Source organism: Schistocerca cancellata, chromosome 8 (assembly GCF_023864275.1).
Source record: "Schistocerca cancellata isolate TAMUIC-IGC-003103 chromosome 8, iqSchCanc2.1, whole genome shotgun sequence".
In the NCBI taxonomy this organism is placed as follows: Eukaryota; Metazoa; Arthropoda; class Insecta; order Orthoptera; family Acrididae; genus Schistocerca; species Schistocerca cancellata.
The window spans coordinates 20804262-20818482 of NC_064633.1; the positions used below are offsets into that span (position 1 = coordinate 20804262).

Sequence of the window (14221 nt, forward strand, 5' to 3'; positions counted from 1 at the left end):
GTACTGAATACAGCTTCTGCAAAGATAGACTGCAGCATCAACCCATTCTGGTTCGTTATAAGATAGGGACAGCTCACAGTTCGGAATACAGATTTCTTATTTTATGTTGACATAAACAGTTTATTCTGAAACATTCTCACGGGCAAAATTAGGTGCACATTTCCTCAATACACTTGGTTGTTGTGGAGCGCACGTATTTAAAAGAGTGTCAGTCCATAATCCCAGAATCTTACTTATCCTTGAAGCTGACTGTAGATGATAACGACATTTCATTAGTGGGAGAGCCACAGTATTGCAAAGAAGTTAGAACCCCCTTCTTCTGTCACGTTGCAGCAGATATTAAACATAACATTTTACAAAATATACTTATTCTATTACAATGTTCTGTGGACTGATGTAACTCTGCGTATCACCAAATATCTAAAAGCAATGTAGGTAATTAACTTCTATTCTCTGTAGGAATATAAGTACGATAGCTACTCTCCTGTTATAAACACATACAGAAACACAATCATTAACGACGAAATTAACTCCCAGTTTCTATTAGTGTACTGCACACAACCAAGATGAACGAACGCAATAGAAATAAATATATTGCTCAAACTGCTTATCGAATACTACCGAAAAAAATGAAAAAAAAACAGTGTAGCATATGCTCTCCTCATGACTGCAAGTGAGCTAATGAACTATATAGGAGAGAGAGGGACACGAGAGACGTTAATAAAAAATACAGTGCAGCGTGCTACGAGCAGTTTCGAAAACAGTGTGCTGAGACATTTCTACATTGTAGTAAAGTTATTTCCCTTGCATGGAGAGAGATTTTCCCTACATCCCTCATTAAAGAAAACTTGTATATGTGAGAAACATTTGTATGTGTCAATATAATATTTTTGGAAAGTTGTGCTCCAGAGCTGTAACATATTTAATGGCGGACTTGTTTGTAGATATCATCAGCTGGTGTATAAACTTTATTGGGCTGTGCTACTATTTTCGGCCTATATGGATCATCGCCTGCCATCTGACAACTATAAACAAAACAAACAATGACCTCAATTACAAATTGTAAAAAAAACTAGTAAGAAAGATCCTTACACTGCATTATGTATAAGCGAGTAAGTAGTTATCGGGCATTAAATCGCTTACTACCTTGCTTTTCGAAGCGTTACAGCTGCCTTAACACTGACTTAAACAGTCAATTGAAAACATTTATTGTGTTGCAGGAGCCATACTCAAATTTTTTGAATAATGCTGCCACCATTTGAGTGTAAGAATTTTTATTGCATTGTTATACAATCCACATTTTCTGGTCATGTAGGCCACATTTGTCATTAGTAGAGACGAGAACATATGAGAAACGCTTTTTCTGGACGCCATAGCACAGCTGTTATATGAATCTGCTAATCGCTAACTGGTATGTGTCACACTATTATGCCTGAACAACAGCTGGCGTGAACATAAATGAAATGACCTTTCAAAGATCGCCTGAGAGACTTCCCGTTCTGCACAATGCAGTCTGTGGCGTGTTTACACTTGAGTAAATAGTCTGTAACGTACATTTGTTTATTGAGGAAATTTACGATTTTCTTAACCCACATGCAAATAATGGTGAACATATTAACGAAGCACATGCTTTAACAGTTTGACAATCTATTTTATAGACAGGGTAAACACATTTTATTAGTTCTTCAATAAGTTTTACAGCATCGACTCTACTGAAGTTTTTTTATATTTGTCAGACAGTATGGATATGAGTCCAATAACTTAATGAATTTTGGTTTCTCTGAACCCCCTCCCCCCCACCCGCTTTGGGTACACGTTTCTTCAGACTACCCCCTCCCCTTAATCCCTCCCCTCCCTTGCCACCTACACCACTTCCATCCCTACCTGATTAGACTAATGTCTCATGTTCTGTTGGCTACACACCTTCATCATGTTGGTTCCCCCTCCCCATCACTTCGTCACCGCTGCTTTGTGGTTTTCTCCGTTGATCGGGCCGGTGTCAGGGGCTTTTGGGAACATCTTCGTACTGCTGTTGCAACTTTGCAACGATATATGTTGCCACTCGCTTACGTAGTGCACAATGTCTTACGTAATTATCTGTATTACAAGGCAGAAATTCCATGCTTGTTACAAATAAATTACGATTAGGTACTTAACGAAGTTTACATGTGAACTGTAATAGTGGCTTCCACGTCATATACTGTAAGCACTGTTATTTACCAATGTATGTAAATATAATGTAATTATCAAGCATCCTTGATCTCACCCACACCACAGATTGCATTGTGCAGATTGTGATATCTCTCAGGTGATCTCTGGAATATCGTTTCATTCATATCTATGTCAGTTGCTGTACAGACACAACAGTGTGGCGCATATCTCCTTATTGGTCAGGAGTTTCACATAACAGGATTCAGAAATGAATTTTGGAAATATATTTAGGCGTTTTAGAGATGTTATCACTTTTACTATTGACAGATGTGGTCTATATGACCTTATACGCTTTTTCGACAAAGAGTTGTATGTTATACCAGTCTGATGTCTCCTGACACATAGGTGAGGTAAAGATCATGGTTTGTATGGTTGCACTATGTTTTATGGTTACACTATTTTTTGTGGTTGCCCTGTTTCTGGCTTTTGTGATTTACAATTCTATTGTTTTTGAAGTTTTTGTACTTAAAAACGGCCTAATGCCGAAATCCGGATCGTATAACAATAAAATAAAAATTATTTAGTGAAATGGCGACAACATCATTTAAAAACGTTGCATAGGCAAATCAGCATTTATATCTTGCTAACACACTATAAATAACTGGGAAAATCTGTATTCCCACATGAAAGGGGGCGTAATACTTCTTATTAGAATTGTGGGATCAAGAAGATACGAAAAACTCCATCTAAGGTGCAGATTTTGGTGCTATGTGCGAATCATAAAATACCGCGTGCCTCATTAACCAGTCTAAGTTACATTTATCGCGTTCGCATGTACTGTTATGAAAACGTAATTACGTTGCTCAATTATACATTTTACTTATTTTTGGTGTAATGTGTTGCAGATTTACTGTGTACCATCACTTACAGCAAAGTCGATGACTACCAACAACACAGGAACAGCTGCGTCCATCACACACAGGAACATTTCATGAATAGCATCTGAAATAATTTTTTTTAAGTTTCTTTAGTACCTCGAACCTTCCCCATATTTTGACCAAGTATTTCTAGTTAGGAATGTAAAAAGTACCGATTATTATTTAGAAATGGGTACTATACCGTCTACATACAGTAGACTTTGCTTATAAGATGTATGTCCGGTAACAATGAATATAAATCAGTATCTGGAGACGACAAGCAGAAAATTAAAAAATAGATACAAAGAATACATGTGAGAGGGAAAGCAGTCATTCTATCGTGCGTAAGCTGTGTAATACGGAGCAGGATGTGAAAATCATTAGAATGAGTAGTTACAACAGAGAATTTCTTACATAATAAGAAATATTTCACGTACAAAGAGCCTTTGGACTGAATAAGAATGTAATAAATAACCAAATAATATGAGTAACAATTCACTGATCATGTTGGTCACTATAATAATAACAAACAGAGACGCAGAACATAACCAGATTAGAGACACTCCCCAAAGCCACTTAACAAAAGGAGTACTTGCGATTGCTTCTATTACACTTTGCCAGCGCTGACATCACCACACACAATAAAAACCTCACACACATAAAAAACAAACGAATATGAAACTACATACAAGCACTAGAACACAACCAGAATACGAACGAAGAACACACACTCACAGTTGTCAACACTTTTTACAACACTATACACAGCCATCACACAGCTATAGTGAAGTGTTCAATTGAAACATGTTCAAAATCACCAAAAATCGGACATCCTGGTGTACGCAGGCCAACTAAGTATAATAGCAGGACACACACATACTGAATAAAAATATCACCAAACAGTAATTTAACTTTACGAAACCTCTGTTTCAGAAAGTTACTACTTTCTTAACACTAAAAGAATGACAAAAATCGTAATCATTATGTAATGTAATTACTACATACACTACTGGCCAATAAAATTGCTACACCAAGAAGAAATGCAGATGATAAACGGGTATTCATTGGACAAATATATTACACTAGAACTGACATGTGATTATATTTTCACGCAATTTGGGTGCATAGATCCTGGGATATCAGTACCCAGAATAACCACCTCTGGCCGTAATAACGGAATTGATACGCCTGGGCATTGAGTCAAACGGAGCTTGGATGGCGTGTAAAGGTACAGCTGCACATGCAGCTTCAACACGATACCACAGTTCATCAAGAGTAGTGACTGGAATATTGTTACGAGCCAGTTGCTCGGCCACTAGTGATCACATGTTTCAGCTGATGAGAGATCTGGAGATTGTGCTGGTCAGGGCAGCAGTCGAACATTTTCTGTATCCAGAAAGGCCTGTACAGGACTTGCAACATGCAGTCGTGCATTATCCAGCTAAAATGTAAGATTTCGCAGGGATAGAATGAATGATAGAGCCGCGGTTCGTAACACATTTGAAATGTAACTTCCACTGTTCAAAGTGCCGTCAATGCGAACAAGAGGTGATCTTGACGTGTAGTCAATGGCAACCTATACCATCACGCTGGGTGATACGCCAGTATGGCGATGACGAATACACACTTCCAATGTGCGTTCACCGCGATGTCGCCAATCACGGAAGCAACCATCATGATGCTGTAAACAGAACCTGGGTTCATCCGAAAAAATGTCGTTTTGCCATTCTTGCACCTTGTTCGTCGTTGAGTACACCATCGCAAGCGCTCCTCTCTGTGATGCAGCGTCAAGGGTAACCGCAGCCATGGTCTCCGAGCTCATAGTCCATGCTGCTGCAAACGTCGTTGTTGTTTTGCAAACGTCCCCATCTGTTGACTCAGGAATCGAGTCGTGGCTGCACGATCCGATACAGCCGTGCGGATAAGATGCATGTCATCTCGACTGCTAGTGATACGAGGCCGTTGGGATCCAGCACGGCGTTTCGTATTACCCTCCTGACCACACCGATTCCACATTCTGCTAACAGTCATTCGATCTCGACCGACGGGAGCAGCAATGTGGCGATGCGATAAACCGCAATCACGATAGGCTACAATCCGGCCTTTATCAAAGTCGGAAACGCGATGGTACGCATTTCTCCTCCTTACACGAGGCATCACAACAACGATTCACCAGGCAACGCCGGTCAACTGCTGTTTGTGTATGAGAAATCGGTTGGAAACTTTCCTCATGTCAGCAAGTTGTAGGTGTCGCCACCGGCGCCTACCTTGTGTGAATGCTGTGAACAGCTAATCATTTGCGTATCACAGCATCGTCTCCTCGTCGGTTAAATTTCGCGTCTGTAGTACGTCATCTTCGTGGTGTAGCAATTTTAATGGCCAGTAGTGTACATACAGTGAGGTGACAACAGTAACGGGATGCCTTCTAATATTGCGTCATACCTTCTTTTGACCGGCTTAGTGCAGCAGGTGGACGTGGTTGCGACTCAACAAGTCGCCGAAAGTCCCCTGCAGAAATATTGATCCGTGCTGCCTTTATACCCGTCTATAACTACGAAAGTGTAACCGGTGCAGAATATTTTCCATGGAATAACATCTCGATTATGTCCCATAAATGTTCAGTGCGATTCATGCCGGACGATCTGGGTGGGCAAATCATTCGCTCGAATTGTTCAAAACGTTCTTCAAACATATTCAGACAACTTGTGGTCCGGTGACATGGTGCATTGTCATCCATAAATACAGGGTGATTCAAAAAGAATACCACAACTTTAAAAATGTGTATTTAATGAAAGAAACATAATATAACCTTCTCTTATACATAATTACAAAGAGTATTTAAAAAGGTTTTTTTTTCACTTAAAAACAAGTTCAGAGATGTTTAATATGGCCCCCGCCAGACACTCGAGCAATATCAACCCGATACTCCAACTCGTTCCACACTCTCTGTAGCATATCAGGCGTAACAGTTTGGATAGCTGCTGTTATTTCTCGTTTCAAATCATCAATGGTGGCTGGGAGAGGTGGCCGAAACACCATATCCTTAACATACCCCCATAAGAAAAAATCGCAGGGGGTAAGATCAGGGCTTCTTGGAGGGCAGCGATGAAGTGCTCTGTCACGGGCTGCCTGGCGGCCGATCCATCGCCTCGGGTAGTTGATGTTCAGGTTTCATAACTAACCTTTTTCGTAGGACTCTCCATACAGTTGATTGTGGAATTTGCAGCTCTCTGCTAGCTCTGCGAGTCGATTTTCCTGGGCTGCGAACAAATGCTTGCTGGATGCGTGCTACATTTTCATCGTTCTCGGCCGTCCAGAACTTTTCCCTTTGCACAAACACCCATTCTCTGTAAACTGTTTATACCAACGTTTAATACACCACCTATCAGGAGGTTTAACACCATACTTCGTTCGAAATGCACGCTGAACAACTGTCGTCGATTCACTTCTGCCGTACTCAATAACACAAATAGCTTTCTGTTGAGCGGTCGCCATCTTAGCATCAACTGACGCTGACGCCTAGTCAACAGCGCCTCAAGCGAACAAATGTACAACTAAATGAAACTTTATAGCTCCCTTAATTCGCCGACAGATAGTGCTTAGCTCTGCCTTTTGTCGTTGGACAGTTTTAAATTCCTAAAGTTGTGGTATTCTTTTTGAATCACCCTGTATTTCATCGTTGTTTGGGAACATTAAGTACATGAATGGCTGCAGATTGCCTCCGCGTAATCGAATACATCATTTTCAGTCAATGATCGGTTCACTTGAACCAGAGGACCCAGTTCGTGCCATGTAAACACAGACCACACCATTATGGAGCGACCACCACCTTTCACGCTGCCTTGTTGACAATTCGGGTCCATTGCTTCGTGAGGTCTACGCCACACTCGAATCCTACCATCAGCTCTCACCATCTGGAATCGGGACTCACCTTGCCAGGCAATGGTTTTCCAGTACTCAGGGGACCAACTGATACGGTCACGATGCCATGAGTAGCACTGCAGGCGATGTCGTGCTGTTAGTAAAGGCACTCGCGTCGGTCGTCTGCTGCCATAGTCCATTAACGACAAATTTCGCTACACTGTTCTAACGGATACGTTCGTAGTACGTCCTTCATTGATTTCTACGGTTATTTTACACAATATTGTTTGCCTGTTATCACTGACAACTCTACGCAAGCGCCGATATTCTCGGCCGACTGAAGGTCGTCGGCCACTGCGTTCTCCCTGGTGAGAGTTAATTCCTGAAATTTGGTACTCTCAGCACGATCTTGAGACTAGAACTCGGAATACGTAATTATCTAACAATATCCCATGCGTCTAGCTCCAACTACCATTCCGCGTTCGCCGGCCGAAGTGGCCGTGCGGTTCTAGGCGCTGCAGTCTGGAACCGCGGGACTGCTACGGTCGCAGGTTCGAATCCTGCCTCGGGCATAGATGTGTGTGGTGTCCTTAGGTTAGTTAGGTTTAAGTAGTTCTAAGTTCTAGGGGACTGATGACCAAAGATGTTAAGTCCCATAGTGCTCAGAGCCATTTGAACCATTCCGCGTTCAAAGTCCGTTAATTCCAATTGTGAGGCCATAATTGTTTCGGAAACATTTTCATATAAATTACCTGAGTACAAATGGCAACTCCGCCAAAACACTGTCCTTTTATACCTAGCGTACGCTATGCTACCGCCATCTGTATATACTCTTGTCGCTGGCGCATGACCTGGAAAATTTTGTACATGGCTGCACGTTCATAGACCGTGAATAGTTAAAATGAAAAGAAAACAGCCCTTGGTCACTAATTTTTAACGAATTAACCGGGTCTCAACACTGCTAGGAGTGTCCTCCTCAGAATTTAAACCAAAGGATGGTCTATAACATGGTCACAGAATTAAGACTAAAAACATATGATACAAATTATAAGTACGGAATTATCGTGAAAGACTGGTTTAAATTCTGAGGAAGACACTCCTAGCAGTGTTGAAACCCGGTTAATTCGTTAAAAATTAGTGAGCGAGGGCTGTTTTCTTTTAATTGTTGATATATAACTGTCCCTTGAAGATACTCCCTGATTGAAGAAGCGAAATGCGTATGGCACAAAACAAGCAGACGCCGGTCAGAATACACAAGAAGTAATTAAGGAACGACGGGAAACATATCAAATGTGATGAACTAGATTTCCAGAGCTTCCTATGGAAACAGAACTTTTCAGAGTTGATCGTCGACAAAGCTGCAGTTACCTTTTTAGAGATCTCCATCGCTCTGATTGGCTCCCCTGGCGTAACGTCGAAGACGTCCACGAGCCGAGAAGCGGGTTCAGCCTGCTCGTCCAGCCACTTGGCCACTTTGTACACTTGCCCCTTAGCTGCAAACGGAAACAAGAGTGGGCATCGCGGCTCTGCTACCAGAAGAGCCATCGAGAAGTCGTCGATACAGCAGCGTCCTTACTTGTGCCGGCGAAGTAGACGGTGAATTCCTGGCCCCTGGCACCGGTGACGGCGTCCACGACCAGTCTGGTAAACAGCACGTCCTTCACGTAGAAGATGGGCCGCCCGTGCTCGTGAGGAACCGCCGAGTCCATCAGCGGATGCGAACGGATGAAGTTCAGCACGGCATCTGCAACACACGTACCTCGTGTCTCCACTTTACAGCTGCAGTCACTAGAGTGTGGTGCTCACCGAGACAAATACACTTTCTGATTCGAAATCTGCATTTGCCTGCAGAGTACAGCAAGCCACGGCAGGACGGATTTTGCGTCAATTTCGACGCAGCCGCTAACCAAGTTAATTCTGAAATATGTTGTGTTGCCAGTGTTGGGCAGCTTTTACGAATGAATTCTCAGATGGATATTGTATTTTTGTCTATGTATGTCACCCAATTCCAAACCATCCAAGGGCCATACTTTTCAGGACGTTGCATCCACAAAGAAACTGGTATAGACATGCATATTCAAATAAAGAGATATGTAAGCAGCCAGAATACGGCGCTGCGGTAGGGAACGCCTATGTAAGACAACAAGTCTAGTGCAGTTGTTAGATCGGTTACTGCTGCTACAATGGCAAGTTATCAAGATTTAAGTGAGTTTCAACGTGGTGTTATAGTCGGAGCACAAGCGATGGGAAACAGCATCTCCGAGGTAGCTATGAAGAGGAGATTTTCCACTACGTGAGTATCAGCAATCCAGTAAAACACCAAATCTCTGACATCGCTGCGTCCGGAAGCAAGAGCGGGACCAATGACGACCGAAGAGAATCGTTCAGGGTGACAGAAGTGCAACCCTTCGGCAAATTCCTGCAGATTTCATTGCTCAGCCATCAACAAGTGTCAGCGTCCGAACCATTCTCCGAAACATCATCGATGTGGGCTCTCGGAGCCAAAGGCCCACTCGTGTACCCTTGATGACTGCACGACACAAAGTTTTACGTCTTGCCTGCCTTCAAGATCGATACTGGACTGTTGATGACTGGGAACATGTTACCTGGTCGGACGAGTTTCGTTTCAAATTGTATTGACGTGTACGGGTATGGAGACAAACTCACGAAACCATGGACCAGCGCACTGTACAAGCTGGTGGAGGCTCTGTAATGGTGTGGGGTGCGTACAGTTGGAGTGATATGGGACCCCTGATACCTCTAATACAACTCTGGCAGGTGACATACGTGAACATCCTGTCTGATCACCAGCATCCATTCATGTCCATTGCGCATTCCGACGGCCTTGGGCAATTCCAGCAGTACAATGCGACACTCCACATGTCCACAATTGCTACAGAGAGGCTCCAAGAGCACTCTTCTGAGTTTAAACACTTACGCTAACCACCAAACTCCCCAGACATGAACATTATTGAGCATCTCTGGGATGCCTTGCAACCTGCTGTTCAGAAGAGATCTCCACTCCCTCGTACTCTTGCGGATTTATCGACAGCCCAGTAGGATTCATAGTGCCAGTTCCCTCCAACACTACTTCAGACATTAGTCGAGTCAGTGGCACTTCTGCGTCGTCATGGGACCCCTACACGATATTAAGCAGGTATACCAGTTTATTTTGCTCTTTAGTGTGTATGAACATATATGATGCAATAATTATTGACCATTTTACTTCAGATTTTTATACGATACTCTCATAAACGTTCTGATGGACACAGGCTAGAATATCTTTAAACAGAAACGTACAGGTAAATATATGTCTGAACGTTTGTTAGAGTATCACCTAAAAAACTGAAGCAAAACGCCCAAGAACATTTCGAGACGTTTGCTAACATTATTCTCTCTGTATATATCATTATATACATATTTATACAGGGTGTTACAAAAAGGTACTGCCAAACTTTCAGGAAACATTCCTCACACACGAAGAAAGAAAATATGTTATATGGACATGTGTCCGGAAATGCTTACTTTCCATGTTAGAGCTCATTTTATTACTTCTCTTCAAACCACATTATTCATGGAATGGAAACACGCAGAACAGAACGTACCAGCGTGACTTCAAACACTTTGTTACAGGAAATGTTCAAAATGTCCTCCGTTAGCGAGGATACATGCATCCACCCTCCGTCGCATGGAATCCCTGATGCGCTGATGCAGCCCTGGAGAATGGCGTATTGTATCACAGCCGTCCACAATACGAGCACGAAGAGTCTCTACATTTGGTACCAGGGTTGAGTAGACAAGAGCTTTCAAATGCCCCCATACATGAAAGTCAAGAGGGTTGAGGTCAGGAGAGCGTGGAGGCCATGGAATTGGTCCGCCTCTACCAATCCATCGGTCACCGAATCTGTTGTTGAAAAGCGTACGAACACTGCGACTGAAATGTGCAGGAGCTCCATCGTGCATGAACCACAAGTTGTGTCGTACTTGTCAAGGCACATGTTCTAGCAGCACAGGTAGAGTATCCCGTATGAAATCATGACAGCGTGCTCCGTGGAGCGTAGGTGGAAGAACATGGGGCCCAATCAAGAAATCACCAACAATGCCTGCCCAAACGTTCACAGAAAATATCTGTTGATGACGTGATTGCACAATTTCGTGCGGATTCTGGTCAGCCCACACATGTTGATTGAGAAAATTTACAATTTGATCACGTTGGAATGAAGTCTCATCCGTAAAGAGAGCATTTGCACTGAAATGAGGACTGACACATTGTTGGATGAACCATTCGCAGAAGTGTACCCGTGGAGGCCAATCAGCTGCTGATAGTGCCTGCACACACCGTACATGGTACGGAAACAACTGGTTCTCCCGTAGCACTCTCCATACAGTGACGTGGTGAACGTTACCTTGTACAGCAGCAACTTCTCTGACGCTGACATTAGCATTATCGTCAACTGCACGAACAATTGCCTCGTCCATTGCAGGTGTCCTTGTCGTTCTAGGTCTTCCCCAGTCGCGAGTCACAGGCTGGAATGTTCTGTGCTCCCTAAGACGCCGATCAATTGCTTCGAACGTCTTCTTGTCGGGACACTTTCGTTCTGGAAATCTGTCTCGGTACAAACGTACCGCGCCACGGCTATTGCCCCGTGCTAATCCATACACCAAATGGGCATCTGTCAATTCCGCATTTGTAAACTTTGCACTGACTGCAAAACCACGTTCGTGATGCTACGTACTGATGTGCTTGATGCTAGTAGTGTAGAGCATTGAGTCGCATGTCAACAGAAGCACCGAAGTCAACATTAATGTCTGATTCTCCTATCTTCCAAACATCACAGAAGCTCTCCTGAAAAACTAGCACTCCTGGAAGAAAGGATTTTGCAGAGACATGGCTTAGCCACAGGCTGGGTGATGTTTCCAGTATAAAATTTTCACTTTGCACCTGAGTGTGCGCTAATATCAAAGTTTTCGGTCCGACAAACAGTTTTAATCTGCCACGAAGTTTCACATCTGAGCATAGTCAGCTGCGAAGTGAAACTTTATTTGTGTATATCATATACAGGGTGTCCCAGCTATCTTGTCCACCCAAAATATCTCTGGAACAATAACAGCTATTGGAAAACGACTTTCACCGGTATCAATGTAGGGCTGCGGCCCATGAATGTACATATTTGGAAATATTCTAAAACGAAAGCATATGTGCTTTTTAACACAAACTTATGTTTTTTAAAATGGACCTCCTATATTTTTTCTTCAGCAATCCATAGCATGACAAAGCACATACACAATGACATTGATTGCATCGCAATATTCCCATTACATCCCGAGATATTAAGATGCGAAGTTGACGCTTGAAACACCCGACATTCGCTGCTAGCGCACGTCCTGAGGCTCAGGAGTGAACCCCATGCTGCCCATAGTCGCGATGTGATTGACATGTCTAATCACACCACCATACTTATCAAGAGATCCGAAACGAATAATACGGTCTGCTACCATCAACTCTCATACGCACATAATAGTTTCCCTCTTGCACGTTTTACGTATCTACGTACACAATATGAACCAGTACCGATCGGTGTACACCCGTCAGGTTGTCTTATTTATCCTGCACACCCAAAATAAGGCGCCTGTCGCGCAGGGCCTGTCTCTACCTAGTCAAGTGTCCAACGTAGTTCGCACTACAGCCACAGTTACCACTTCGCCTTGTTTATGATTTGCGACCCATGCAAACTCCTGTACTCCACCACCCTCCAAGCATCCAATTTGTTGCTTTGGCGTGCAGTACACCGCTTGCAATGCAGTCGTGCATTAGAGTAATCTAGTGACGGCACGGAGGTAGGTAGTACACATTGTGAATAAACGTTGTTTTGTGGAACTTATACTGTACAGTATAATGTACACACATGCAGATATGGTAGAAATCCTGCTGATCTATGGAGAATGTACGTTGACGGGAAATTAGTTATGAGTTTCATTGTTTGTTGATAGTACTGTTAGCGAACATTATGATTATTAAGTTAATATGTCTGTTTTCTACCCTACTCTATATACCTGTACTGTACCCTGTTGTAGGTGGACGAAATGCTGTTCAGGCAGAACGACTGTACAGAAGACGATTCCCTGACAAGCCATCGCCTTCGCGCCGGACGTTTGGTCGTCTCACATCTCGTCTACGTGAAACGGGATGCTTAAATCCAAGACCTCGACATCGTCCTAGAACACGCACAGATGAACGTGGTGAAGTTGCTGTGCTCGCTACCATAGCTGTGAATCCTCAAATCAGCACACGTCAAATTGAACGTGAAGTTGGTGTGTCGAAATCAAGTGCACAGCGTATTCTTAAACGTCATAAATTTGATCCTTACCATGTCCATTTACACCAGGATCTTCATGGAAATGACTTCCGCAATAGGGTAACATTTTGTCGGTGGGCTCAGCAAAAACTTCTGACAAATCCAAATTTTTTTGCAGATGTTCTCTTTACCGACGAGGCATCATTCTCCAACAAAGGAATTGTCAAGATGAGGAATATGCATTATTGGTCCGCAGACAATCCAAAATGGCTCCGTCAGGTAGAGCATCAACGTCCGTGGAAAGTTAATGTTTGGTGTGGGATTATTGGAGATACCATTATCGGACCTTTCTTTATAAATTGCATCCAAAATGGCAGACAATACTCCAGATTTATACGACACAATCTTCCTGTTCTCTTGGACACCGTACCTCTGAACCGGAGAATGGTCATGTGGTATCAGCATGACGGATGCCCTGCACATAACGCCTTACGAGCACGACGACTTCTGAACCGTAAGTTCCCTGGTAGGTGGATTGGACGAGGACGCCCAGTTAGGTGGCCTGCCCGATCTCCAGACCTTACACCGCTGGATTATTTTCTTTGTGGAGCAGTGAAGGATGCTGTTTACCAACATGAAGCAACAGAGGACATGAATCAACGCATTATTGATGCTTGTACAGCCATCAAAGAGGAAACATTAGCACGAAGTAGGGCATCATTCATCCGCAGAGTGACCGTATGTATTCAAGCCAATGGGCATCACTTTGAGCATGAGATGTGAACGTTATGTTTAGTATGTAGTGCTGGTATCACAGTGGAAGTTTCTACAAAGGGCCATTTTACCCAGTGATGTTAAGAAACATTTGTTTGCAACATTTGTCATTTAACGTATTTGATAAATATAACATTGATAATTATATGATAATAAAACTAATTGGTTAAACATGTTTACATTCATCTTCTATGACCTACCTGAACTTCCCAAATCAAAATA

General features: G+C 42.9%; 1 protein-coding gene across 1 annotated transcript in view; it reads right to left on the minus strand.

Annotated features, from left to right (window-relative positions):
• Positions 1–14221, minus strand: part of LOC126094991 (semaphorin-2A-like) — a 1391554-nt gene that overhangs the window by 86514 nt on the left and 1290819 nt on the right. The window contains exons 9-10 of the mRNA XM_049909645.1: positions 8506–8673; positions 8298–8422 (exon numbers count right to left, since the gene is read on the minus strand). Coding sequence (XP_049765602.1) covers positions 8298–8422; positions 8506–8673 — 293 coding nt within the window. The remainder of the gene's footprint in view (positions 1–8297; positions 8423–8505; positions 8674–14221) is intronic.